General features: G+C 42.8%; 2 protein-coding genes across 2 annotated transcripts in view; one reads left to right on the top strand and one right to left on the bottom strand.

Moving 5' to 3' along the window:
* LOC121569885 (EMILIN-2-like) overlaps window positions 1-6,250 on the top strand; it is a 31,193-nt gene extending 24,943 nt beyond the window's left edge. Inside the window, exons 7-8 of the mRNA XM_041881175.2 lie at window positions 1,598-1,714; window positions 5,220-6,250. Coding sequence (XP_041737109.2) covers window positions 1,598-1,714; window positions 5,220-5,539 — 437 coding nt within the window. The 3' untranslated portion in view covers window positions 5,540-6,250. The remainder of the gene's footprint in view (window positions 1-1,597; window positions 1,715-5,219) is intronic.
* Window positions 6,251-7,587: 1,337 nt separating this feature from the next.
* The window catches only part of lpin2 (lipin 2), a 60,638-nt gene continuing 40,259 nt past the window's right edge, over window positions 7,588-27,966 (bottom strand). Inside the window, exons 3-20 of the mRNA XM_041881174.2 lie at window positions 21,676-21,771; window positions 21,146-21,459; window positions 20,737-20,853; window positions 20,068-20,200; window positions 19,440-19,941; window positions 15,388-15,490; window positions 15,071-15,258; window positions 14,675-14,768; window positions 12,955-13,024; window positions 12,785-12,868; window positions 12,051-12,139; window positions 11,436-11,583; window positions 11,023-11,171; window positions 9,606-9,692; window positions 9,096-9,248; window positions 8,867-8,981; window positions 8,669-8,772; window positions 7,588-8,358 (exon numbers count right to left, since the gene is read on the bottom strand). Coding sequence (XP_041737108.1) covers window positions 8,214-8,358; window positions 8,669-8,772; window positions 8,867-8,981; window positions 9,096-9,248; window positions 9,606-9,692; window positions 11,023-11,171; window positions 11,436-11,583; window positions 12,051-12,139; window positions 12,785-12,868; window positions 12,955-13,024; window positions 14,675-14,768; window positions 15,071-15,258; window positions 15,388-15,490; window positions 19,440-19,941; window positions 20,068-20,200; window positions 20,737-20,853; window positions 21,146-21,459; window positions 21,676-21,771 — 2,691 coding nt within the window. The 3' untranslated portion in view covers window positions 7,588-8,213. The remainder of the gene's footprint in view (window positions 8,359-8,668; window positions 8,773-8,866; window positions 8,982-9,095; window positions 9,249-9,605; window positions 9,693-11,022; window positions 11,172-11,435; window positions 11,584-12,050; window positions 12,140-12,784; window positions 12,869-12,954; window positions 13,025-14,674; window positions 14,769-15,070; window positions 15,259-15,387; window positions 15,491-19,439; window positions 19,942-20,067; window positions 20,201-20,736; window positions 20,854-21,145; window positions 21,460-21,675; window positions 21,772-27,966) is intronic.

The following is a 27,966-nucleotide window of genomic DNA, read 5'->3' as shown; positions in this document are numbered from 1 at the left end:
CAAATTTGGGGACAAGCTGTGTCAATGTGACTTACAGTGCCTTTAGAAAGTATTCACACCCCTTGACTTTTTCCACATTTTGTTGTTACAAAGTGGGATTCAAATGGATTTAATAGTCTTTTTTTTTTTGTCAACGATCTACAAAAAATACTCTAATGTCAAAGTGGAAGAAAAATTCAAACATTTGTAAAAAATCATGAAAAAAAAATAATGTATATTGATTAAATAAGTATTCACACCCCTGAGTCAATACATGTTATAATCAATCACCTTTGGCAGCGATTACAGCTGTGAGTCTTACTGGGTAAGTCTCTAGGAGCTTTCCACATCTGGATTGTGCAACATTTTCCCATTTATTATTTTCAAAATTCTTCAAGCTCTGTCATATCGGTTGTTAATCATTGCTAGACAACCATTTTCAGGTCTTGCCATAGCTTTTCAAGCAGATGTAAGTCAAAACTGTAACTCGGCCACTCAGGAATATTCACTGTCTTCTTGGTAAGCAACTCCAGTGTAGATTTGGCCTTGTGTTTTAGGTTATTGTCCTCCTGAAAGGTGAATTCATCTCCCAGTGTCTTTTGGAAAGCAGACTGAACCAGGTTTTCCTCTAGGATTTTGCCTGTGCTTAGCTCAGTTTATTTTTTATCCTGAAAAACTCCCCAGTCCTTAACAATTACAAGCATGATATCATGCAGCCACCATTATGCTTAAAAATATGGAGAGTTGGTACTCAGTAATTCGTTGAATTGGATTTGCGCAAACATAACACTTCGTATTCAGGACAAAATAACACATTTTTTTCAGTATTACTTTAGTGCCTTGTTGCAAACAGGATGCATGTTTTGGAATATTTGTATTCTGTACAGGCTCCCTTCTTTTCACTCTGTCAATTAGGTTAGTATTGTGGAATAACTACAATATTGTTGATCCATCCTCACTTTTCTTCTATCATCATAGCCATTAAACTCTGTAACTGTTTTAAAGTCACCATTGGCCTCATGTTGAAATCCCTGAGCGGTTTCCTTCCTCTCCGGCAACTGAGTTAGGAAGGACGCCTGTATCTTTGTAGTGACTGGGTGTATTGATACACAGTATAATTAATAACTTCACCATGCTCAAAGGGATATTCAATGTTTTTTTTTTTTTACCCATCTACCAATCGGTGCCATTCTTTGTGAGGCATTGGAAAACCTCCCTGGTCTTTGTGGTTGAATCTGTGTTTGAAATTCACTGCTCGACTGAGGGACCTTACAAATAATTGTGTGTGTGGGATACAGAGATGACGTAGTCATTCACTATTATTGCACACAGAGTGAGTCCATGCAACTTATTATGTAACTTATTTAGGCTTGCCATAACAAAGGGGTTGAATACTAATTGACTCAAGACATTTTAGCTTTTCATTTTTATTTAATTTGTAAACATTTCAAAAAACATAATTCCACTTTGAGATGGGGTATTGTGTGTAGGTCAGTGACAAACATTTTCAATGTAATCAATTTTAAATTCAGGCTGTAACACAACAACATTTAAAAAGTAAAGGGATGTGAATACTGTCTGAAGACACTTTGGGTTAAACTTTAACCCTGTGTGTCAGGTGAGCGGGTGTCCTTCTCGGCTGGTCTCAACCTCCTGCCCTTCCCTGGGGAGGTGGGCATCATCCGCTTCAACAAGGTGTTGGTGAACGATGGGGGACACTACGACCCTCACACAGGTAACTACTACAACACTGTCCCAATCAAATCAAATCAAATCAAATTGTATTGGCCACATGCGCCGAATACAACAGGTGCAGACATTACAGTGAAATGCTTACTTACAGCCCTTAACCAACAGTGCATTAATTTTTTTATAAAAAAGTAAAATAAAACGACAACAAAAAAGTGTTGAGAAAAAAAGAGCAGAAGTAAAATAAAATAACAGTAGGGAGGCTATATATACAGGGGGGTACAGGTGCAGAGTCAATGTGCGGGGGCACCGGCTAGTTGAGGTAGTTTAAGTAATATGTACATGTGGGTAGAGTTAAAGTGACTATGCATAAATAATTAACAGAGTAGCAGCAGTGTAAAAAGATGGGGTGGGGGGGCAGTGCAAATAGTCCAAGTAGCCATGATAAGCTGTTCAGGAGTCTTATGGCTTGGGGGTAGAAGCTGTTGAGAAGTCTTTTGGACCTAGACTTGGCACTCCGGTACCGCTTGCCGTGCGGTAGCAGAGAGAACAGTCTATGACTAGGGTGGCTGGAGTCTTTGACAATTTTGAGGGCCGTCCTCTGACACTGCCTGGTATAGAGGTCCTGGATGGCAGGAAGCTTGGCCCCAGTGATGTACTGGGCCGTACGCACTACCCTCTGTAGTGCCTTGCGGTCGGAGGCCGAGCAGTTGCCATACCAGGTGGTGATGCAACCAGTCAGGATACTCTTGATGGTGCAGCTGTAGAATTTTCTGAGGATCTGAGGACCCATGCCAAATCTTTTCAGTCTCCTGAGGGGGAATAGGCTTTGTCGTGCCCTCTTCACGACTGTCTTGGTGTGTTTGGACCATGATAGTTCTTTGGTGAGGTGGACACCAAGGAACTTGAAGCTCTCAACCTGTTCCAGTACAGCCCCGTCGATGAGAATGGGGGCGTGCTCAGTCCTCTTTTTTTTTCTGTAGTCCACAATCATCTCCTTTGTCTTGGTCACGTTGAGGGAGAGGTTGTTATCCTGGCACCATAAGGCCAGGTCTCTGACCTCCTCCCTATAGGCAGTCTCATCGTTGTCGGTGATCAGGCCTACCACTGTTGTGTCGTCTGCAAACTTAATGATGGTGTTGGAGTCGTGCCTGGCCATGCAGTCATGGGTGAACAGAGAGTACAGGAGGGGATTGAGCACGCACCCCTGAGGGGCCCCCGTGTTGAGGATCAGTGTGGCAGATGTGTTGTTACCTACCCTTACCACCTGGGGGCGGCCCATCAGGAAGTCCAGGATCCAGTTGCAGAGGGAGGTGTTTAGTCCCAGGATCCTTAGCTTAGTGATGAGCTTTGAGGGCAGTATGGTGTTGAATGCTGAGCTGTAGTCAATGAATAGCATTCTCACGTAGGTGTTCCTCTTGGCCAGGTGGGAAAGGGCAGTGTGGAGTGCAATAGAGATTGCATCATCTGTGGATCTGTTGGGGCGGTATGCAAATTGGAGTGGGTCTAGGATTTCTGGGATAATGCTGTTGATGTGAGCCATGACCAGCCTTTCAAAGCACTTCATGGCTACAGACGTTAGTGCTACGGGTCGGTAGTCATTTAGGCAGGTTATCTTAGTGTCCTTGGGCACGGGGACTATGGTGGTCTGCTTGAAACATGTTGGTATTACAGACTCAGTCAGGGACATGTTGAAAATGTCAGTGAAGACACTTGCCAGTTGGTCAGCACATGCTCGGAGTACACGTCCTGGTAATCCGTCTGGCCCTGCGGCCTTGTGAATGTTGACCTGCTTAAAAGTCTTACTCACATCGGCTACGGAGAGCGTGATCACATAGTCATCCGGAACAGCTGGTGCTCTCATGCATGCTTCAGTGTTGCTTGTCTCGAAACGAGCATAGAAGTGGTTTAGCTCGTCTGGAAGTCTTGTGTCACTGGGCAGCTCGCAGCTGTGCTTCCCTTTGTAGTCTGTAATAGTTTTCAAGCCCTGCCACATCCGACGAGCGTCAGAGCCGGTGTAGTACGATTCAATCTTAGTCCTGTATTGACTCTTTGCCTGTTTGATGGTTCGTCGGAGGGCATAGCGGGATTTCTTATAAGCGTCCGGGTTAGAGTCCCGCTCCTTGAAAGCGGCAGCTCTACCCTTTAGCTCAGTGCGGATGTTTCCTGTAATCCATGGTTTCTGGTTGGGGTATGTACGTACGGTCACTGTGGGGACGACATCATCGATGCACTTATTGATGAAGCCAGTGACTGATGTGGTGTACTCCTCAATGCTATCTGAAGAATCCCGGAACATGTTCCAGTCTGTGCTAGCAAAACAGTCCTGTAGCTTAGCATCTGCGTCATCTGACCACTTTTTTATTAACCGAGTCACTGGTGCTTCCTGCTTTAGTTTTTGCTTATAAGCAGGAATCAGGAGGATAGAGTTATGGTCAGATTTGCCAAATGGAGGGAGAGCTTTGTATGTGTCTCTGTGTGTGGAGTAAAGATGGTCTAGATTTTTTTTTTCCTCTGGTTGCACACTTAACATGCTGGTAGAAATTAGGTAGAACGGATGTAAGTTTCCCTGCATTAAAGTCCCCGGCAACTAGGAGCGCTGCCTCTGGATGAGCGTTTTCCTATTCACTAATGGCCTTATACAGCTCATTCAGTGCAATCTTAATTCCAGCATTGGTTTGTGGTGGTAAATAGACAGCTATGAAAAATATAAATGAAAACTCTCTTGGTAAATAGTGTGGTCTACAGCTTATCATAAGATACTCTACCTCAGGCGAGCAAAACCTTGAGACTTCCTTAGTATTTGATTTTGTGCACCAGCTGTTGTTTACAAATATACACAGACCGCCACCCCTTGTCTTACCGGAGTCAGCCGTTCTATCCTGCCGATGTAGCGTATAGCCCGCTAGCTGTATGTTGTCCATGTCGTCGTTCAGCCACGACTCGGTGAAACATAAGATATTACAGTGTTTAATGTCCCGTTGGTAGGATAACCGTAATCTTAGGTCATCCAATTTATTCTCAAATGATTGGACATTGGCTAATAGGATTGATGGAAGAGGCAGTTTACTCGCTCGCCGTCGGATCCTTACAAGGCACCCCAACCTACGTCCACGATATCTCCGTCTCTTTCTCATGCGAATGACGGGGATTTGGGCCTTGTCGGGTGTCTGTAGGATATCCTTCGCGTCTGACTTGTTGAAGAAAAAATCTTCGTCCAATACGAGGTGAGTAATCGCTGTCCTGATATCCAGAAGCTCTTTTTGGTTATAAGAGATGATGGCAGAAACATTATGTACAGAATAAATTACAAATAACGCGGAAAAACACACATAATAGTACAATTGGTTAGAGGGCTGTAAAACGGCAGCCATCTTCTCCGGCACCATTCACACATACCACACTAACCTTAATGTAAACCGCAACCGACCCAAATAATCAAGACTATAAGTCCAAGATTTATGTCAACTTTTGTATGTGTCCCTCTCACAGCTGACATGAGTGTCCCCTTGTCGTTGACTGAGGTTCCTTATTTCTTCCTACTCTACCAGGCATCTTCAATGTTCCCATGGAGGGCCGTTACCTGCTGAGTGCTGTGCTGACAGCCCAGAGAGGTGCCAGGGTGGAGGCAGTGCTCTCTGTGTCCAACCACAGCATCCAGAGGCTGGATACGGCCGGTTACCTTCCTGCTATTGGTGGTGGAGGCTGTGACTGCGGAGGCTCTGCCTCCCTGAGCCTGGTTCTCACTCTGAAGCGTGGGGACAAGGCAGGTTTAGTCATGACCGCAGGCAAACTTGCCATCTCAGAGAACACAGAGGTCCTCTCGACGTTTAGCGCCGTGCTTCTCTACCCCACCCTCTCAAAAAGATAGCCCCATGTCATAGACAAAGTTATCCCCTAAAAAAGAGAACCCCACCAAAGAAAATGCCTTATAAAACTCCAACCTTAAAACAACACCAGTTCTACTTTAGATGTAGTATGCCCAACATAGCATACTTTAGATGTGGGTATGCCTTACAGGTATTTTAGTAAAACAAGTAGATTAACTCATGATAGTACTTTAAAGCAATCTTATGACAGAGCTTTCATACAAAAATAAAAATGTTTATCAAATATTTGATCATAAGATCCTTATGGAGGGAACGGGGCAGGCTGCTGCCATTTATGGAGTATCAATATTTAGTGATTATATTCTAAATGGGACGTTTTTTACATGTTTGAATGTATGCTTGTGTTGATGTGTGTGTTCAATTTGTTTACATTTGTTGTACCGTTTATTTTAAACCTGTGTAATTTTTGGTATTTGCAAATTACTATTTTATGTGAGGACAATCAATTGTACATAGTGTTGTTAGAGGAACTACTGTTAAACAAATAAGATGGTCATTTTTCTACTTGACAAGGGATGCAGAACTTTAAAACAAGGACAGTTGTTTTGAAAGGTCTTTGTATTTCACCTCCTCCCAATGAGTCACAATGTTCTTTAGGACCAATGCCTGAAAATGACATGTTTTGGTGCCTTTTCTTGAATCAGAGGACTTCAATTCTGCCCCTGGGACCAGTACTAAAAGCTTTGTCTTTACGGTGGCCATGAGTGTTTATTAACTATTGTATTATTATATAGGCCTATTGTTAATTAATAGTATCACTATAAATGTATGACCGAATGGTTAAAGGGATACTAAGGGATTTTGGCAATTAGCATGCTAGCAGATACCCATAGACTTCCATGAATTGTGCTAATGCTAGTTAGCATTGGCTCGCGAAACAATCTATAACGTTCTTCATACTGGACACAGAGACATAAAAATGGTATCCACGAGTTCATCTGACTCTGGGGAGGTATCCCTTTTAATATACTTGTCTGTTTTGGTATCGCAGGTGTTTCTTACATGAATTACAGCGAGTGCTGTTTGAAATGAGGGTTTCGCGCTAAAACAACTTGTGGCGCAACACTCCATTATAAAAAAATATATATTTATCTGATGAAGCTCTGAGCAAAAAGTCACACTGTTTTTAACAGTAAGTGCTGTTTAGACAGATTGTTGGCACATGAAAAGATGCGTTCATGATGTTCCAAAAGTTACACCCTCCTTTTCCAAAACAAGTTAATGAAATAAGCATTGCAAACATCTGCATGGAATCTTAGATTTTATCCATTTTTTTCATATCCCAAACATACACTTCAATGTACATAGTGACACTCAAAAATAATACTTAATCAAGTAACAATAAAGGTATTGAAGAGTGTGAGAACTGTAAAATAGATACACTAAACACTATCAAAGCAGTTACTGAAAAACACAAATACCAGAGCGTTAAGATGTGTGTACACTCCACACAAAATATCACTTTCATAGAAAGAATGGTATCATTACTGAGGAACCCTGCAACGCCTCCGAACTTCATTAAATACAACGGTATAATAATGCCAAGAGAAATCTAAATATAGTTCTAAATATACTAGACAAACCAAGCCATAACAATAGAAATATATCCCATAAAGAAGCATTAATTCATAACACAAACATTGTCAAAGGTAACCCATGAAACGTCTGCTAAAACATATAATTGTGCTTTCAGTGCATATTAGTCTGTCTCCATCCAAAAGCTCCAGTGCTGTGTGCCCTGTGTCAGCAGCATCTAGAAAGGGCTTCCATCGCCTTAAACCTCACTGCAGCCATCTGTACGTATGTCTAAAACATTGAGCCTGCTCAGATCACTTAAATCTATCTATTATCATACAGTATGTGTGTATCTAAGACTAGTGCCAGTTCTACTGGCAGCTCTGTGCAAAATCTTAAGGCTCGATTCAATCTATCGCTGAAGCGTTAGACTGCGCGATAGAAATGTAAAGGTAACTTCCGATTGAGCCGACATTTGCAGCGTTTACCGTGAATGCAATTGTCTCCGATAATGCGGGAACATTGCCTTTAAATTTCAATCACGCTGTAACACTGAATTTCCACGATAAGGATTGAATAGAGCCCTTAGTTAAAACTTAGCATAGCATGCATACACTATACCGTAAGGCCTTCCCAAACAGCGGAACACTCCAACATAGGGAGTGCATTTTCACTCAAGCCAAATAACTAACTAACCTTACAACTAAGCCTGTCTTCTTTCTCTTCACATTGTATTGTAAAATGGCTGTACAGTCTGTATTGGAATGTATGCCTAAATTGATCATGAGAGGCAGTTCTTATTGATATATCAATGAATGCTATTAAACCTGTGGAGCACTAAACAATGGAATATGATTCAGCATCAGAAGACACATAGTATAGTCATCAGTTAAGGCAGTACAATCAATCATCATGGAAAGACCCATACAATTATTAAGCAATACAAATATTGCTTACATCGATTTCAATGAATGCGGTTGATTTCAAGTGATTTCATTCCATCCAAAAGACACAAAGTGCATCTACCATACCAAAGTGTCTGTTGGTTATCGCCTTAATACCTGATAATACCACAGCTGTGGGAACTGTCCAATCAGAATCAGAGCAGCTCCTCAAGACACACTTCATCGATTGGTTGTTTCAGAGCAGCTCCTCAAGACAGACTTCAGCGATTGGCTGTCTCCAGAAGCAGAAAGAACTGAATTCTGGGAAACTGAAGGTGGCGCTCTGTTCCTTACTGCGTAAAGGGAAAACGTGCTCCACCAGTTCACTCAGTCGGCCGTACCTACAGTGAAAGACAGGGAATTAGACAACAGTTACTGTACTTACTGACTAAGGTCGGGATTCATTTAAAGGCACGTTGTCGACAAGCGCACTGCACTAGACTTTGAAGGTAATATACGCTTGAGCCTACATCCACAGCATTTACCGTGAATGTGATCTCTGCGAACATCAGACGATCTCCATGAACACCTTTAAAAGGTGCATTGTCGGCAATTGAATCTGGCCAAAATACTCCCAAAGAAACCCACACTACTGACATACAGAGAGATAAACAGTCATTATGATTATAGTCCTGTGAAGTCGCTACTTACGAAGTCTTATTGCCTTTCGATTGCTCTAGGATGAGCTCTCCTTTGGGGTTGACTGTGAATATCCGACACACTGGTACACCCACTTGCTTGTAGGCAAACACATCCTGAGCCAGAAACAGAAGAGTAGTCTTAACAATCACCCTAATTCTGAGCATATTCTAAAATAAGTACACAATGAGAAGGTAAAACAAAGCTTACATTTGCTCTGTTTCCAAAGGCTGCGTAGAAGGGATGTGTGTTTGGGTAGAAGAGGTTCTTGATGTCTGTTAGGCATTCAATCTTGAACTTCTCTGGCTTCTTTTCAATCACCTCCCTGATAGAAGGTTAAATAGAAAGGAAACTAAAAGCCTTGAAATGTAACTATATTACAACGTTATTACAATTCCAAGCAGACTGAACCAACTGAGAAGTTAAGAGTGAGTTGTACCTGTGAAAGGCAGAAAAGAGGCTGCTAGGGGACAGCATGAGGGGCCCTCGAGGCAGGATGGTTCCCCGGTCATTCACCCAGTGCAGGTACCCTCTGGTCATGTCCGCCATGCCGATTGCCCGCGCCGAACAGTACAGGAATTTGTAGCCATTCCTGAAGGCAGTAGGCATACATATTGAAGTATAACTGCAATCTCAACTTGAATATAGAGCCTACATTAGATCCTTATCCTATCCACGCTCTCTAATTGTTGAACTACTGGAATTGTATTTTTTTATGTGAAACAGGAATGTGATTATTCATGCATTGACTAAGTGGTGGATGTGAGAAATGGTAGTTCTAGGGCCATATGTATCAAGCAACTCAAATAGGAGTGCTGACAAGGATCAGTTTAGCATTTTAGGTCACAATGAATAAGATAACATGGACAGGGGGGACCTGATCCTAGATCAGCACTCTTACTCTGAGACGCTTGATACATACGCAGGCCCTGGACTGGGGCATACTTACTCATGCACTGAGTGGTAGAGCTTAGCGATGCCTTGATGAGTCCAGTCTTTCCCGAGCTGAGGAAGGATTTGGCCAAACACATCCGACCTAAGAAAAGGGAGAATTTGGGGGGATATTAACGCACACACCAGTAGAAATCCACTTTTTCAAGCTGAAAGATGATGGCCAGAGCTTACCCCATGATGTTGCATAAAGATTTAAGTCAATAAGTAATCATTTTAGTCAAAGTATGATATATCTGGGCTTGAAGTGACAAATCCAAACTGCCCACTTTGTGCAAATCCATGTGAATGTGGTGTCTTTTCCTATGATAAAACTATTTCAGGGCTGGGTTTTATTTTAATGTTACCACCCACCAGCATGGCATTGTATATTAATCAGAAACAGCTTCAAAGTTATTCCTCTTCGCGACTGAGGTGAGCCAAACAGCATTGGGTCCACTTGGCCGCCTGAGCCATGGAGCAAATAAAAATAGGGGGTGCAAACTTCTGTTTTTGCACCTCCACTTTTTTACCAGAAAATTCTCATAATCCATTGGATAATTTGTCAATTTTCACTTATTTTTTTAGCTAGTCTGTACTAAAAAATAAATAATATGACCAGTTTATAAATGGTTGCCTGATATGATAGCATTTTGCAAACTCGCTCCCCCCCGTCGCCCAAAGACGAATGGTTTTGACCACTAAAGATTTGCTTCACTACATGCTCCACTTTGATTGGTGTAACGTTAGCTAGAAACCACAAGTGTCTATCCAGATAATAAAAAGTAACCCGCGAAAGAAAATTCAAGGTACAGTGCCCTCCGTAATTATTGGGACAGTAAAGCATTTTTTCTTATTTTGGCTCTATACTCCAAACGTTTTGATTTGAAATCATGCAATGACTATAAGGTTAAAGTGCAGACTCTCAGCTTTAATTTGACCTATGAGAAGACACAAATAAACTGGTGCCCTAAAATGGTTCCCTTATGGCATCGCTCTCAACAACCTTATTTGGTTCCAACTTGCACCTTTACATTTCAGAGTGTGGGATTGATACATCCATTTTTATACTTGTAAACTGGCCATTTATTCTTGAAGAACCGCTTTGTTTGAATCCCAGATTTCCCCTTTAAGGGTAATCATGTGTAATCATGTGTTTGGACAGAAGACCATTATCTGATTACCAGACAGACCTTCTGCATCAAACAGAAGATGAGAGATTAAAAGATCAGGAGAGGATCTTAATCCCATATCAGATGTTGAGTCTCCTGAGAATCTGACTGTGTCCCAAATGGCACCCTATTCCCTATATGGGTTCTGGTCCAAAAGTAGTGCACTATTTATGGAATAGGTTGACATTTGGGATGCAGCCTAGGAGTTAAGACTGAGGGGACTGACTGGGTAATGTAGTTAAACAGAATTGAAGGCCACTTTACTTGGTGATGGTGCCGTCGATGTCAGAGATGATGACTTTGTCATCCCAGTTCCACAGGTAGATGGTGCCCTCGCAGCGACACGTTCCCTGGTACTGGGTGGTGATGCTGAAGGTGACGTCATTAGGCCCCTCCCTCAGCTTCAGACTGACCTATGAGAAGACACAAATAAACTGGTGCCTGAGAGAGTGTGACAGGAAGTGGTTTCCAAAATCTCTGCTGGGTACTCACAGGTGCTAACAAACAGAGTTGGACAGAGGGTGCACTTGCCCTCAATAACCCTCAATGGCGCTGCCCATGCTGTCACAGAAGCTATTAGGGTAAGGATGCAAAGATGCGCCCTCTATCCAACTCTATGTGCCAATATCACTTTATAGGATTTAAATAATATCACTTTATAAGTTATAAGCTCTTACTATCTGGTCAGATGAGAGGCGGAGAGACTTCTTGTAGGAGTGCGAGCCGGTTGATGCAGGTAGCTCTGTGTGCACGCGCTCAGTAGGTGCCACTGTGTTGAGCTCTTTCGATTCTTCATCACTGGAGGAGTCTTCTACTGCTTTCTGCCTGCATGTCAAATAACAACAACCTCAGGTCAACATCAGACTTCCTAAAAACAGTATAAGATTACACTAATATGATTAGTGAGTAGTTACTCTGAAAATATAAAGAGAGGAATGACGCTTCTCTAGACATCAGTTATTAAAATGAAAAATCCAGCGTTTGTATATGCTGCCGCTAGATGGCAGTATCCCAACACTCTGAATTGTCAATGAGCTTTATTTATTACTGAAAGACAAAACGCTGATGAGACTCTTAAACAGGGTCCCTCATGCATGTTCTCAGGGGCATTTCCTATGAATCACTGTTTTTCCAGGGCTAATCTAGTTTCCCATTGGTTGGTGTCATGAAGAATATGGGTGAGGCGGGTGACATCACCGTGTGAATAATTGGGCTACCCCTTGTGAAACAATGCCAGGGAGGGGTGGTGGGGGACAGACAGGGTGAGACAGGGTGGTGCTAAGCTGACTCACTGTGGCACTGCTGGACTCTGTTGATCTAGGACAGGGCTCTCTGTGTCTCTGTGTTGGGACTCCTGTCTGTCCATCTTGGCCTCTGAAGACTGGAAAGCGGAGCAGACAACATTAATCACCCGTTAATGAAACATCCATCATGTCAAAACACATTTTATATGGCCTAGTATTTTTCCATGATTTATAGTGTAATTACTGCCCATTTTCTACATGACAAAATCCTTCCTAAGATCATGCAGTACAATTAGCACATGGTTCTCCTCACTCTGATTTGTTTAAGCTAATTTACAATGGAAATTCAAATCCAATGGGATTCACATGGGAACTATTTCCTGCCAAACACAAACAAAGAGTCATGAGGAATGAGAGGGTGAAAATCCTGGACCATCTGTTTAAGGTGACAAATGATAGTATCAGGAAAGCAGTTCAGTTAAGGTCGATTTCACTATGAGTACTACAGAGTATCAATACCAGTGGCCCTAAAGCGTACTGCAAGAGCACTTGTTTGTCCCAAATGGCACCCTATTCCCTATATCAGGGGTACCTGATAATTAATTGTACCCACCTGGTGTCCCATGTCTAAATCAGTCCCTGGTTAGAGGGGAACAATTAAAAAATGCAGTGTAACTGGCTTCGAGGTCCAGAGTTGAGTCACTACTTTTGTGCAGAGCCCTATCGGCCCTGAGTAGTACACTATATAGGGAATAGGGTACCATTTGGGACGCACACCCTACCTGTTTGACGCTGCTCTTCCTCCAGAACCACCAGCGGCCGGACTTCTTAGGCATCTTCTCTTTCACCCACGCCTCCTCTGTGGCCTTAGATACACATTAAGTATTTATGAGTATATGCACAGAATGTTGACATTATAACATACATTCATAATGCATAATGTGTGATCTACCTTGGGCAGGTTCTTCTGGAAAGCTTGCATACTTAGTATCAATGGAGCTGCCAATGTCCAGTTGTAATATCTGTGAAAATAATAATAATAACAAATATATATATATAAATATATATTTATATATACAGTGCCTTCAGAAAGTATTCATACCCCTTGACTTATTCCACATTTTGTTGTTACAGCCTGAATTCAAAATGGATTAAATATAAAAAAATGTCTCACCCATCTACACACAATACCCAATAATGACAAAGCAGAAACCTGTTTTTAGACATTTATTGCACATTTATTGAAAATGAAATACAGAAATATCTCATTTACATATGTATTCATACCCCTGAGTCAATACATTTTAGAATCACTTTTGGCAGCGATTACAGCTATGAGTCTTTCTGGGTAAGTCTCTACGAGCTTTGCTCCCTTGGATTGTACAATATGTATACATTATTCTTTGAAAAAGTTCTTCAAGCTCTATCAAGTTGGTTGTTGATCATTGCTAGACTGCCATTTTCAAGTCTTGCAATAGATTTTCAAGCCGATTTAAGTCAAAACTGTAAGTAGGCCACTCAAAAACATTCAACGTCGTCTTGGTAAGCAACTCCAATGTATATTTGGCCTTGTGTTTTAGGTTATTGTCCTGCTGAATGGTGAATTTTCCTCCTAGTGTCTGTAGCAGTGTTTCTTTAGTGCCTTATTGCAAACAGGATGCATGTTTTGGAATATTTTATTCTTTACAGGCTTCCTTCTTTTCACTCTGTCAATTAGGTTAGTATTGTGGAGTAATCACAATGTTGTTGATCCATCCTCAGTTTTCTCCTATCACAGCCATTAAACTCTGTAACTGTTTTAAAGTCACCATTGGCCTCATGTTGAAATCCCTGAGCGGTTTCCTTCCTCTCCGGCAACTGAGTTAGGAAGGACGCCTGTATCTTTGTAGTGACTGGTTGTATTGTAGTGCCTGGGTGTGGCTCAGTTGGTAGAGCATGGTGCTTGAAATGCCAGGGTTGTGGGTTAAATTCCCACACAGGGCCAGTAAAAAATAAAATATATGAAAATGTATGCAGTCGCTCTGGACAAGAGCGTCTGCTAAATGACTAAAATGTAAATGTATTAATACACTATCCAAAGTGTAATTAATAACTTCACCATGCTCAAAAGGATATTCAATGTTTGCTTTTTTATATTTTTACCCATCTACCAATAGGTGGCCTTCTTTGCGAGGCATTGGAAAACCTTCCTGGTCTTTGTGGTTGAATCGTGTTTGAAATTCACTGCTTGACTGAGGGACCTTAAAGATAATGGGGTACAGAGATTAGGTAGTCATTCAAAAATCATGTTAAAGTCCATGCAACTTATTATGTGACTTGTTAAGCACATTTTTACTTCTGAACTTATTTAGGCTTGCCATAACAAAGGGGTTGATACTCAAGCCATTTGAGTTTTTCATTTTTAATTAATTTGTAAAAATGTGTACAAATATAATTCCACTTTGACATAATGAGGTATCAATTTAATCAATTTTAAATTCAGGCTGTAACACAACCACATTTGGAAAAAGTCAAGGGGTGTGAATACTTTCTGAAGGAACTGTATAATAATAGAATTGTGATTTGTTAAAGGAAATCTACAAATTGTGAACTTCTGTTCAAAATTTCAGTCTAAGAATTAGAATGATGCAGTAATATGAATTAGTATGAGTATGATGGCTGTAACGACTCACCGGTTTGAAATTCTAACCACCAAATTGGGATTGTCGATGATTGCTGGATTTTCAGCAAATTCATGATATGTGATGATGTGCTCCATGAATTTCTCTGCAATAAAAGTATTATAACATTTGCATCTTCAAGGCATCATAATCTGTTCATCATTATAGCATCTCTATTGTCATATAATATAATATATCACATTATTATTTGTGGCATTTGTGAGTAATAGTGTACTAGTTAGTTATTTGCGTACTTATCAAAGTGAAGCCCTAGGCTATGTCCCAAATGGCACCCTATTCCCTACAGGCCCTGGTCAAAAGTAGTGCACTATATAGGAAATAAGGTGCAATTTAGGACACAGCCCTAGTCACTATAATATAACACTTACATACAGTAGGACACCTTACCTTTAGAGATTTCAGAGTTCTCTCCGACCCCTCCACAGAGAGACAGGGTGATGTCTGGTAGATCCCCAGCCGAGTCAGACATACACTCGGTCCCGCTGTCGGCCGCTGCACTACCCACAGACTGGGGAGACTGGGACCCATCGCACCGGCCAACCTCCACCCAGTGCTTAGGGACCGTCTCGGACTCACTGCAACACACAGACACAACCACAGACTGGTCAGTCACTGCAACACAACCCTATGGGCCCTGGTCAAAAGTAGTGCGCTATGAAAGGAATAGGGCTTCAATACATGGGATGAATGGCATGATGAGATACCTCTTGGGACCTAAGTAGCGTGCGACAACGTCAGGTTCCATAGCGTTCAGGTCGTCCAGGTAGATATCCTCAGGCCCCTGGTGCTGACTCCTCTTCCTCACACCTTAATCACACACAAAGACAATCAGAATTCACATAAACCATTCACAGCCCCATTCAGACTGAGTGTGCATCCTAAATGGCACCCTAGTACACTACTTTTGACCAGGGCTCTGGACAAAAATAGTGCACTATAGAAAATAGGCTGCCATTTGAGACGCAGGCTGAGAGAGAGGCAAGTGAGAACTTCCCAGACCTCACAGAGCAAACCACGTCTTTCCTGTTAGTGTTCTCTGACACACTGCTCTACCAAACACTGTCTGGGTGTAGTCAATAACACTGTCTGAACCCTTAAGGCTCGCACACATCGCACCGAATGTGGATCTAGCTTTCGTCTGCTGATCGTTCAGCACGCTGTTTTAGGGACCACCTGCTGTAGACCTCTCTGACTGCCGACATTATCACACAATTCTACATGTAAAATCGTGTGCACTCGCAAATTACGGCAGGCACTATGTTCAGAGGTTCTAAGTACTCTCAGCCGGGTCATTCCTACCATGCTGCGTCTTTTCTGTCCCCAGGAAACATAATTTCTTATTTAGTGTAAAATGTGGATTCCAAAAGGCTTTACCTTAAAAAGAAAGAAATATGGATCTTGAAAGGAAATTGTATCAATTTTTAACACTTTATTTCAGTGGATGTAGGCGTTTTTGCCATGTTCCCGGTTGTTATTCATCAACTTCCACAATAAATATTGTGGTTTTTTTTTATGTTTTTTTTTTTTCATGGTGTTTGTATTTATTATTATTTTATTTAAGATTTTATGTGTGTCCCTGATAATACTTTCCACCCTGTTAGTTTGTTGTAATTCTCCTTCAAGAAAACAACCCCTTCCTACAATAACACCACATTCAGGAAGTGTCATCATTTCTTTGGTGGGAAAACAATGGTGCAAGGCTAAATAAATATAAACACTCAGTTTTATCTATTTGTCCATGTTTCATGCATTTCCAACCTGTTAGGCTAAATTAACCACATTTTTTAAATATGTTTGATAGATCCTGTTTAAGTGTTCACCATTATGCTAGCTCAATCTTACTCACTCACAGAGCTATGGCTAATTTAGGCTCCAGATTTCCATCCTGTTATGTTCCACCCTGTTAGGATTATGCACTTTAGGATTATGCACCTAACAGGTCGGAAAATGCACCTAAAATATGTTGACCCAATACGTTTTTCTGAAAGTCAAACATGTCCCATTTCTGATATATATATTGTTTTCTGATATACTTTTTCCCCAAAATGTTATGAGGTCCAAAAGGCACCGCCTACATTTACATTTACATTTTAGTCATTTAGCAGACGCTCTTATCCAGAGCGACTTACAGGAGCAATTAGGGTTAAGTGCCTTGCTCAAGGGCACATTTACGTCATTTAGCAGACGCTCTTATCCAGAGCGACTCACCAATTGGTGCGTTCACCCTATAGCCAGTGGGATGACCACTTTACAATTTTGGGGGGGGGGGGTAGAAGGATTACTTTATCCTATCCCAGGTATTCCTTAAAGAGGTGGGGTTTCAAATGTCTCCGGAAGGTGGTGAGCGACTCCGCTGTGTGTGTGGGGGGGGTGTAGAAGGATTACTTTATCCAATCCCAGGTATTCCTTAAAGAGGTGGGGTTTCAAATGTCTCCGGAAGGTGGTGAGCGACTCCGCTGTGTGTGTGGGGGGGGGGGGGGCCAGCAAACGCTATTGGTTTGTCTGAGGCCTTACTCATGACTAAACAATTTCCTCTCTGTTGCCATCAGACCATTCTGTAGTGATGGAGCTATGGGGTACTTAAAATAGGGGACATAAAACATAAAATAGGGGACATAAAACATAAAGCATTTGTTCATACTAGCTGTCATTAACAACAGAGGGCTATGGAATGCCATCATCCGGCACATTGTGCTGCCATAAGAAAGTAAGCCAGAAGCCTTATAAAGGCCTAAGTCATGTGTTATACTTTTATTTGTTGTTATTTTTTTAAATTATTTTTTTAGGGGGTAGATCAGCTTTAATATTGCAGATAGATTGTAGCTTCCATCAATGTAATTGTCTGCATCACTTCCAATCCACCAATATATATATATATATATATATATATATATATATATATATATATATATATATACAGTGGGGGGAAAAAAGTATTTAGTCAGCCACCAATTGTGCAAGTTCTCCCCCTTAAAAAGATGAGAGAGGCCTGTAATTTTCATCATAGGTACACGTCAACTATGACAGACAAAATGAGAAAAAATAATCCCGAAAATCACATTGTAGGATTTGTAATGAATTTATTTGCAAATTATGGTGGAAAATAAGTATTTGGTCAATAACAAAAGTTTCTCAATACTTTGTTATATACCCTTTGTTGGCAATGACACAGGTCAAATGTTTTCTGTAAGTCTTCACAAGGTTTTCACACACTGTTGCTGTTATTTTGGCCCATTCCTCCATGCAGATCTCCTCTAGAGCAGTGATGTTTTGGGGCTGTCGCTGGGCAACACGGACTTTCAACTCCCTCCAAAGATTTTCTATGGGGTTGAGATCTGGAGACTGGCTAGGCCACTCCAGGACCTTGAAATCCTTCTTACGAAGCCACTCCTCCGTTGCCCGGGCGGTGTGTTTGGGATCATTGTCATGCTGAAAGACCCAGCCACGTTTCATCTTCAATACCCTTGCTGATGGAAGGAGGTTTTCACTCAAAATCTCACGATACATGGCCCCATTCATTCTTTCCTTTACACGGATCAGTCGTCCTGGTCCCTTTGCAGAAAAACAGCCCCAAAGCATGATGTTTCCACCCCCATGCTTCACAGTAGGTATGGTGTTCTTTGGATGCAACTCAGTATTCTTTGTCCTCCAAACACGACGAGTTGAGTTTTTACCAAAAAGTTATATTTTGGTTTCATCTGACCATATGACATTCTCCCAATCCTCTTCTGGATCATCCAAATGCACTCTAGCAAACTTCAGACGGGCCTGGACATGTACTGGCTTAAGCAGGGGGACACGTCTGGCACTGCAGGATTTGAGTCCCTGGCGGCGTAGTGTGTTACTGATGGTAGGCTTTGTTACTTTGGTCCCAGCTCTCTGCAGGTCATTCACTAGGCCCCCCGTGTGGTTCTGGGATTTTTGCTCACCGTTCTTGTGATCATTTTGACCCCACGGGGTGAGATCTTGCGTGGAGCCCCAGATCGAGGGAGATTATCAGTGGTCTTATATGTCTTCCATTTCCTAATAATTGCTCCCACAGTTGATTTCTTCAAACCAAGCTGCTTATCTATTGCAGATTCAGTCTTCCCAGGCTGGTGCAGGTCTACAATTTTGTTTCTGGTGTCCTTTGACAGCTCTTTGGTCTTGGCCATAGTGGAGTTTGGAGTGTGACTGTTTGAGGTTGTGGACAGGTGTCTTTTATACTGATAACAAGTTCAAACAGGTGCCATTAATACAGGTAACGAGTGGAGGACAGAGGAGCCTCTTAAAGAAGAAGTTACAGGTCTGTGAGAGCCAGAAATCTTGCTTGTTTGTAGGTGACCAAATACTTATTTTCCACCATAATTTGCAAATAAATTCATAAAAAATCCTACAATGTGATTTTCTGGATTTTTTTTCCTCAATTTGTCTGTCATAGTTGACGTGTACCTATGATGAAAATTACAGGCCTCTCTCATTTTTTTAAGTGGGAGAACTTGCACAATTGGTGGCTGACTAAATACTTTTTTCCCCCACTGTATATATATATATATATATATACATACATACATACATACATACATACATACATACATATACATACATGCCATCATCCGGCACATTGTGCTGCCATAAGCAAGTAAGCCAGAAGCCTTATAAAGGCCTAAGTCATGTGTTATACTTGATCAATAAGCTATTTATATAAACCATCTATGCATACGTTCAATTTGGTTTTTAAAATACTTTCAGTTGCTATTACAAGCACAATTAGTACCTTTCCTCTTGGAGGGGGAGTCAGTCTTGGAGTCGATGGATCCCAGGTCCCCGGCCATGCAACTGGCCCCACAGGCAGCAGAGCCACTGTCCCTCTGGCTGGAATCAAGCACCCTGGGAGGAGTGGTCCAATGGGCCCTCCGTTCAGGCTTGGCCAGGATACAGAGGTCTGGACTGGGCTCTGACGTTAGAGCACCTGGTTCTGGTTTGAGGGGACATGGTTCAGGTTGGGGTGGACAATGGTCATGAATGGGTTTGGGGGGATGATGGGGTTCAGATAGAGGGTCGGGTGGTTGGTGTTTGGAGCTGTGGAGGGTATTTTGTTTGAGGGTCCGGGGCTCTGGTTTGACGATGGCAGGTCCACACACCGGGTCCAGAGAGGTGTGCAGTCCCCCAGCCTCCACCTCCATGGCCTCAGAGCTGAGGATGACCCTGAAGTGGGTGCTCTCTGATGGGGTGATAGTCACCGTCTTAGGCAGCTCCGAGCGCTCTTTCTTACTGACCTGGACAAAAAGAGAGTCAATATGAAATCAGTGGGTATAGGGATTTCATATTATAAAATGTTTGGCATGTTTCCATCTCTATATATGGAATAGAGTGCCATTTGAAACGCAAGACCTAGGCCTTACCCTGGTGGATTCTGGGAACTCTCCCCAAGACCACTGCATGTGTGAATCTGCTCTGAGCATGCTCTCTGATGACTTCACCATCAGCTCTGAGTCACTCTTTGGAGACATGGGCTCAGACAGGGATCTTGGGGATCTGTTGCAATCGAGAAAACAGCACAATACATTTACTTTGACCACAAGAGGACATGTATTCACAGCTCCACAGGGCTATTTTATCAATGTTCGTGCTAGCATTTTTATTTATATCTACCTAAGCTGGGATTCAGTCCAAGGCGTGTTATAGAGCAATACACTGTACATTCGACAATGCGCCTTTTAAGATAATTGAAGCTTGAGCCGACGTCAGGAACATTACCTTTAAAATAAAAGGCGCATTGACGGCTGTCCAGTGTACTGCTCTATAACACGCCTTAGATCAGGGCTCTCCAACCCTGTTCCTGGAGAGCTACCCTCCTGTACGTTTTCAATCCAACCCCAGTTGTAACTAACCTGATTCAGCTTATCAACCAGCTAATTATTAGAATCAGGTGCACTAGATTGACGCTAGATTTGTTTTGTTAAATCCGAAGGAAATACAAAATCTTCCTAATGATCCTGACTGTTTGCATTATCTGTGTAAATATTTGATTAGGAAGTTATTGACTGAGTGACTGAGTGAGGGGGTCATACCTGTGGCTGTCGCCGGGAGACCAGTCTCCATCAGAGAAGGGGTAGCTGTCCAGGGAGTGGAGGGTAGGGTGCTGCCTGTGTTCCACTGAGTCCTTCACTGTAGAGAACGAGGAGGCCCTGAGGGAGTGAAGAAGATCCCCCCATTGACCACAGTGTTAACACTCCCTAGTCTCTACACACACTGTGCAGAGCAGACCCACCCAGACACAACCTGAGAGTGTGCCCATGGAGTCATTGAGCCCCCATCAGCCCCCTCTGTCTGTCCAATTAGCTCTGGGTGAAGGTTCCCGTAGGTACAGATCTAGGATCAGGTTCCCCTCCCCCAATCCTTAACCATTAGTGTGGGGGGGTGAACTGACTCAAGATCCGCATCTAGGGGCAACTACACCCTACTCCTCTGTCCAGTTACCTGCCGTTGTTGTGTGTACCGTGCTCCTCGTCTGAGCTCAGCTCACAGACCTCCTCACCACCAGCAGTGGAGGCCTGTTGCTCCTCCTTACGGGGGTCTGCTTTGTGCTTCCTCCTGCGTCTCTTCTTCTTCTTCCCTGCTGTGGTGCTTGGGGGAAGGAGGGGGATCGAGGAGGAGGCTGGATCCTCTGAGTCCCCATGGGGCGGCTGCAGCCCACCCTCCAGGCCCGACCCCCCAGCTCTGGACTCTCTGCCCCTCCACAGAGTCTCCTCTGTGGGGATTGGCGACGTCACAAGGTGGGCAGGGATTATCTCCTGGGTCGGGGTGACAAAGAGACAACGAGTCACAACAAGATCACGTTATAGACTGCATCCCCAATGGTACCCTATTCCCTACATGATGCACTACATTTGCTCAAAATAAGTGTACGTATTAGGGAATAGGGTGTCATTTGGGACACATTATTGTCAGTAATAAGCTGTGTCAACAGTGGTTGTCATTAGACCGATTATAAAACTTATAAAACTTACATTATGCTGCTCGGTTTCCTGTACAAAGAAAGACTCTCCGTTGTCCCCCAGCTTCATGTGCAGCTCCACTGGTTCTCCATTGATCTCAATGTCAATCTGCAGAGGTAAAGGACAGGTCAGGCATCCATTTATGGAGGAACTCTGGGGCCATATGTATCAATTGTCTCAGACTAGGAGTGCTGATTTAGGATCAGTTTTGCCCATGGACTGGGGAGCACTCCTACTCTCAGAAGCTTGAAACATACAGCCCCTAACACTTTATAATAACCAAGGCATTTATACTGAACAAAAATATTAAAACGAAACATGCAACAATTTCAAAGATTTTACTGAGTTACAGTTCATATAAGGAAATCAGTCAATTAAAATAAATTAATTAGGCCCTAATCTATGGATTTCACATGACTGGGAATACAGATATACATCTGTTGGTCACAGATACCTTAAAAAGGGGCGTGGATCAGAAAACCAGTCAGTATCTGGGGTGACCACCATTTGCTTCATGCAGCGCGACACATCTCCTTCGCATAGAGTTGATCAGGCTGTTGATTGTGCTCTGTAGAATGTTGTCCCACTCCTCTTCAATGGCTGTGGAACTGGAACACGCTGTCGTACATGTCGATCCAGAGCATCCCAAACATGCTCAATGGGTGACATGTCTGGTGAGTATGCAGGCCATGGAAGAACTGGGCCATTTTCAGCTTCCAGGAATTGTGTACAGATCCTTGCGACATGGGGCAGTGCATTATCATGCTGAAACATGAGGTGATGGCGTGGATAAATGGCACGACAATGGGCCTCAAGATCTCATCACCGTATCTCTGTGCATTCAAATTGCCATTGATAAAATGCAATTGTGTTTGTTGTACGTAGCTTATGGCTGCCCATACCATAACCCCAATGCCACCATGGGCCACTCTGTTCACAACGTTGACATCAGCAAACCGCTCGCCCACACGACGCCGTCTGCTGTTGTGAGGCCAGTTTGACGTAATGCCAAATTCTCTAAAACGATGTTGGAGGCGGCTTGTGGTAGAGAAATGAATACAAAATTCTCTGGCAACAGCTCTGGTGGACATTCCTGCAGTCAGCGTGCCAATCACACACTCCATCAAAACTTGAGACATCTGTGGCATTGTGTTGTGTGACAAAACTGCACATTTTAGAGTGGCCTTTTACTGTCCCCAGCACAAGGTGCACCTGTGTAATGATCATGCTGTTTAATCAGCTTCTTGATATGCCACACCTGTCAGGTGGATGGATTATCTTGGCATGCTCACTAACAGGGATGTAAACAAATGTGTACACAACATTTGAGGGAAATAAGCTTTTGGTGCGTATTGAACGTTTCTGGGAGGTTTTATTTCAGCTCATGAAACATGGGACCAACACTTTATATGTTGCGTTTATATTTTTGTTCAGTGTATAAACTTGCTTGCAGTCTTAGGCTAAGTTCACACAGGCAGCCCAATTCTGATATTTTTTCTGAAAAACATCTGATGTGAAAAGATCTGATGTGATTGGTCAAAAGACACTTAGAATTGGGCTGCCTGTGTAGAGGCCCCCATAGGGCTCTGGTCAAAAGAAATGCACTTTGTAGGAAATAGGATGCCATTTGGGACGCAGACAGAGTGATAATGGTCTGTTTCAGTAAAGGAAGAAAATGTTAAATGTTTTATGTACAGTGGCTTGCGAAAGTATTCACCCCCCTTGGCATTTTTCCTATTTTGTTGCCTTACAATCTGGAATTAAAATAGATTGTTTGGGGGTTTGTATCATTTGATTTAAACAACATGCCTACCACTTTCAAGATGCAAAATATTTTTTATTGTGAAACAAACAAGAAATAAGACAAAAAAACAGAACCTGAGCGTGCATAACTATTCACCCCCCCAATGTCAATACTTTGTAGAGCCACCTTTTGCAGCAATTACAGCTGCAAGTCTCTCGGTGTATGTCTCTATAAACTTGGCATATCTAGCCACTGGGATTTTTGCCCATTCTTGAAGGCAAAACTGCTACAGCTCCTTCAAGTTGGATGGGTTCCACAGATTCTCAATTGGATTGAGGTCTGGGCTTTGACTAGGCCATTCCAAGACATTTAAATGTTTCCCCTTAAAATTTTTTACATTTACAGTCACTCTTATCCAGAGCAACTTACAGTTAGTGAGTGCATACATTATTATTTTTTATACTGGCCCCCCGTGGGAATCGAAACCACAACTCTGGCGTTGCAAACGCCATGCTCTACCAACTGAGCTACATCCCTGCAGGCCATTCCCTCCCCTACCCTGGATGACGCTGGTCCAATTGTGCGCCGCCCCATGGGTCTCCCGGTTGCAGCCTGCTACGACAGAGCCTGGATTCAAACCAGGATCTCAAGTGGCACAGCCACTAGAGCCTTAGACCACTGCGCCACTCGGGAGGTATTGCTCGGGAGTCGAGTGTTGCTTTAGCAGTATGCTTAGGGTCATTGTGCTGCTGGAAGGTGAACCTCCATCCCAGTCTCAAATCTCTGGAAGACTGAAACAGGTTTCCCTCAAGAATTTCCCTGTATTTAGTGCCATCCATCATTCCTTCAATTCTGACCAGTTTCCCAGTCCCTGCTGATGAAAAACATCCCCACAGCATGATGCTGCCACCACCATGCATCACTGTGGGGATGGTGTTCTCGGGGTGATGAGAGGTGTTGGGTTTGCACCAGACATAGCGTTTTCCCTGAAGGCCAAAAAGCTCAATTTTAGTCTCATCTGACCAGAGTACCTTCTTCCATATGTTTGGGGAGTCTCCCACATGCCTTTTGGCGAACACCAAACGTGTTTGCTTATTTTTTTCTTCAAGCAATGGCTTTTTTCTGGCCACTCTTCCGTAAAGCCGAGCTCTGTGGAGTGTACGGCTTAAAGTGGTCCTATGGACAGATACTCCAATCTCCGCTGTGGAGCTTTGCAGCAACAAAATAGGAAAAACGCCAAAGGGGATAAATACTTTTGCAAGGCACTGTAAAGGATATATATTTGTATGTCCATCAATAATACAACCAGTGCAGTAGCTATATGAGTTTTCAAAGGATCTTATAAAAGATAGCATCATCACCAAATCCATTGCCTGATGCTGTGTCAATCCTCCCACACTGTTATGTTACATTCCTCTCTGTACTGTATCAAGGCCATCTCTCCTCCCCTATGCAGAGGAAAATCTAAAACTGTGTTGCCATAGTGACTGAGGCGAGCAGTAGCGGTACATCGGTGCTCCTGCCTCTGTCCCAAATGACACCCTATTACCTATTTAGTTCACTACTTTTGACCAGATCCCTATGGGTCCTGGTCAAAAGTAGTGCACTAAATAGGGAATAAGGTGCCATTTGAGATGCAACCCCAGTGTCTCGGGAGGATGAGCTGGGCTGGTCGTCCTCCCCACATTCACTCTCAACTGCTCTCTCAGAAGGACTTCTTTATACCTGGATCTGTGTCAAGCAGCAGCATTTCCACACAGCAACATGAAAGGGCCCTAATTACACGTCAGTATTGGATGTGATAGAGCAAACAAGCAAATGGAACCCTGTAATACTAAACTGCCATTACAGACCTAGACAAAGGTTTTCAACATCCTTCCATCTGCCAGAGATGATGCGGAATACAGTAGCAAGGTGTAAGAAAGATTCTAGGCAGGCGGCACGTAGCCTAGCGGTTAAGCGCATTGGACCAGTAACTGAAAGGTCACTGGTTCAAATCCCCAAGCCAACTAGGTGAAAGCTCTGTCGATGTGCCCTTGAGCAAGGTACTTGACCCTAGTTGCGCTGGATGAAGTGTCTGGTAAAATGGGTGGATTTAGCTCTGGGAATTTTTTCACTGGGGTTACAAAATTCGGTTAACTTTCCCAAAATTCCAAGGTTTTCAGAAATCCTGGTTGGATGATGCTGTATTTCCCGCTTATTCCTTCCTAATTCCAGGAACCTTACATTTGTTGCAAAATGATCCGAATTTTGCAACCCTACATACCTTTCACAGCAAGTGTTTTGGTCTGGAAATATTAGAGGCCCGCCTGTTGGCCGCAGTGACAAAATTGTTGGTTCTCAAGATGATCTTATTTAAAAATATATAGGTCCATTATCTTTTCTACGTACGCTACCGGTCAAAAGTTTTAGAACACCTACTCATTCAAGGGTTTTTCTTTATATTTACTATTTTCTACATTGTAAAATAATAGTGAAGACATCAGAACTACGAAATAACACATATGGAATCATGTAGTAACCAAAAAAGTGTTAAACAAAATATATTTGAGATTTGAGATTGTTCAAATAGCCACCCTTTGATTTGATGACAGCTTTGCACACTCTTGGCATTCTCTCAACCAGCTTCATGAGGTAGTCACCTGGAATGAATTTCAATTAACAGGTGTGCCTTCTTAAAAGTTAATTTGTGGAATTTCTTTCCTTCTTAATGCGTTTGAGCCAATCAGTTGTGTTGTGACAAGGTAGGGGTGGTATACAGAAGATAGCCCTATTTGGTAAAAGACCACGTCCATATTATGGAAAGAACAGCTCAAAAATGCAAAGAGAAACGACAGTCCATCATTACTTTAAGACATGAAGGTCAGTCAATACGGAACATTTCAAGACCTTTGAAGGTTTCTTCAAGTGCAGTCGCAAAAAACATCAAGCACTATGATGAAACTGGATCTCATGAGGACCGCCACAGGAATGGAAGACCCAGAGTTTATTAGAGTTACCAGCCTCAGAAATTGCAGCCCAAATAAATGCTTCACAGAGTTCAAGTAACAGACACAACTCAACTGTTCAGAGGAGACTGTGTGAATCAGGCCTTCATGGTCGAATTGCTGCAAAGAAACCATTACTAACGGACACCAATAAGAAGAAGAGACTTGCTTGGGACAAGAAACATGAGCAATGGACATTAGACCGGTGGAAATTTGAGATTTTTAGTTCCAACCGCTGTGTCTTTGTGAGACGCGGTGTGGGTGAACGGATGATCTCCGCATGTGTAGTTCCCACCGTAAAGCATGGAGGAGGAGGTGTTATGGTGTGGGGGTGCTTTGCTGGTGACACTGTCTGTGATTTATTTAGAATTCAAGGCACACTTAACCAGCATGGCTACCACAGCATTCTGCAGCAATACGCCATCCCATCTAATTTGGGCTTAGTGGGACTATCATTTGTTTTTCAACAGGACAATGACCCAACACACCTCCAGGCTGTGGAAGGGCTATTTTACCTAGAAGGAGAGTGATGGAGTGCTGCATCAGATGACCTGGCTTCCACAATCCCTGACATCAACCAAATTGAGATGGTTTGGGATGAGTCTGACCGCAGTGTGAAGGAAAAGCAGCCAACAACTGCTCAGCATATGTGGGAAATCCTTTAAGACTGTTGGAAAAGCGTTCCAGGTGAAGCTGGTTGAGAGAATGCCAAGAGTGTGCAAAGCTGTCATCAAGGCAAAGGGTGGCTATTTGAAGAATTGCAAATACAGTGAGGGAAAAAAGTATTTGATCCCCTGCTGATTTTGTACGTTTGCCCACTGACAAAGAAATGATCAGTCTATAGTTTTAATGGTAGGTTTATTTGAACAGTAAGAGGCAGAATAACAACAAAAAACTCCAGAAAAACGCATGTCAAAAATGTTATAAATTGATTTGCATTTTAATGAGGGAAATAAGTATTTGACCCCCTCTCAATCAGAAATATTTCTGGCTCCCAGGTGTCTTTTATATAGGTAACGAGCTGAGATTAGGAGCACACTCTTAAAGGGAGTGCTCCTAATCTCAGTTTGTTACCTGTATAAAAGACACCTGTCCACAAAAGCAATCAATCAGATTCCAAACTCTCCACCATGGCCAAGACCAAAGAGCTCTCCAAGGTTGTCAGGGACAAGATTATAGAACTACACAAGGCTGGAATGGGCTACAAGACCATCGCCAAGCAGCTTGGTGAGAAGGTGACAACAGTTGGTGCGATTATTCGCAAATGGAAGAAACACAAAATAACTGTCAATCTCCCTCGGCCTGGGGCTCCATGCAAGATCTCACCTCGTGGAGTTGCAATGATCATGAGAACGGTGAGGAATCAGCCCAGAACTACACGGGAGTATCTTGTCAATGATCTCAAGGCAGCTGGGACCATAGTCACCAAGAAAACAATTGGTAACACACTACGCCGTGAAGGACTGAAATCCTGCACCGCCCGCAAGGTCCCCCTGCTCAAGAAAGCACATATACAGGCCCGTCTGAAGTTTGCCAATGAACATCTGAATGATTCAGAGGAGAACTGGGTGA

This window comes from Coregonus clupeaformis, chromosome 7 (assembly GCF_020615455.1).
Source record: "Coregonus clupeaformis isolate EN_2021a chromosome 7, ASM2061545v1, whole genome shotgun sequence".
In the NCBI taxonomy this organism is placed as follows: Eukaryota; Metazoa; Chordata; class Actinopteri; order Salmoniformes; family Salmonidae; genus Coregonus; species Coregonus clupeaformis.
Note: the sequence above shows the minus strand (reverse complement) of the source record. Positions and strands in the feature narration are given on the sequence as shown.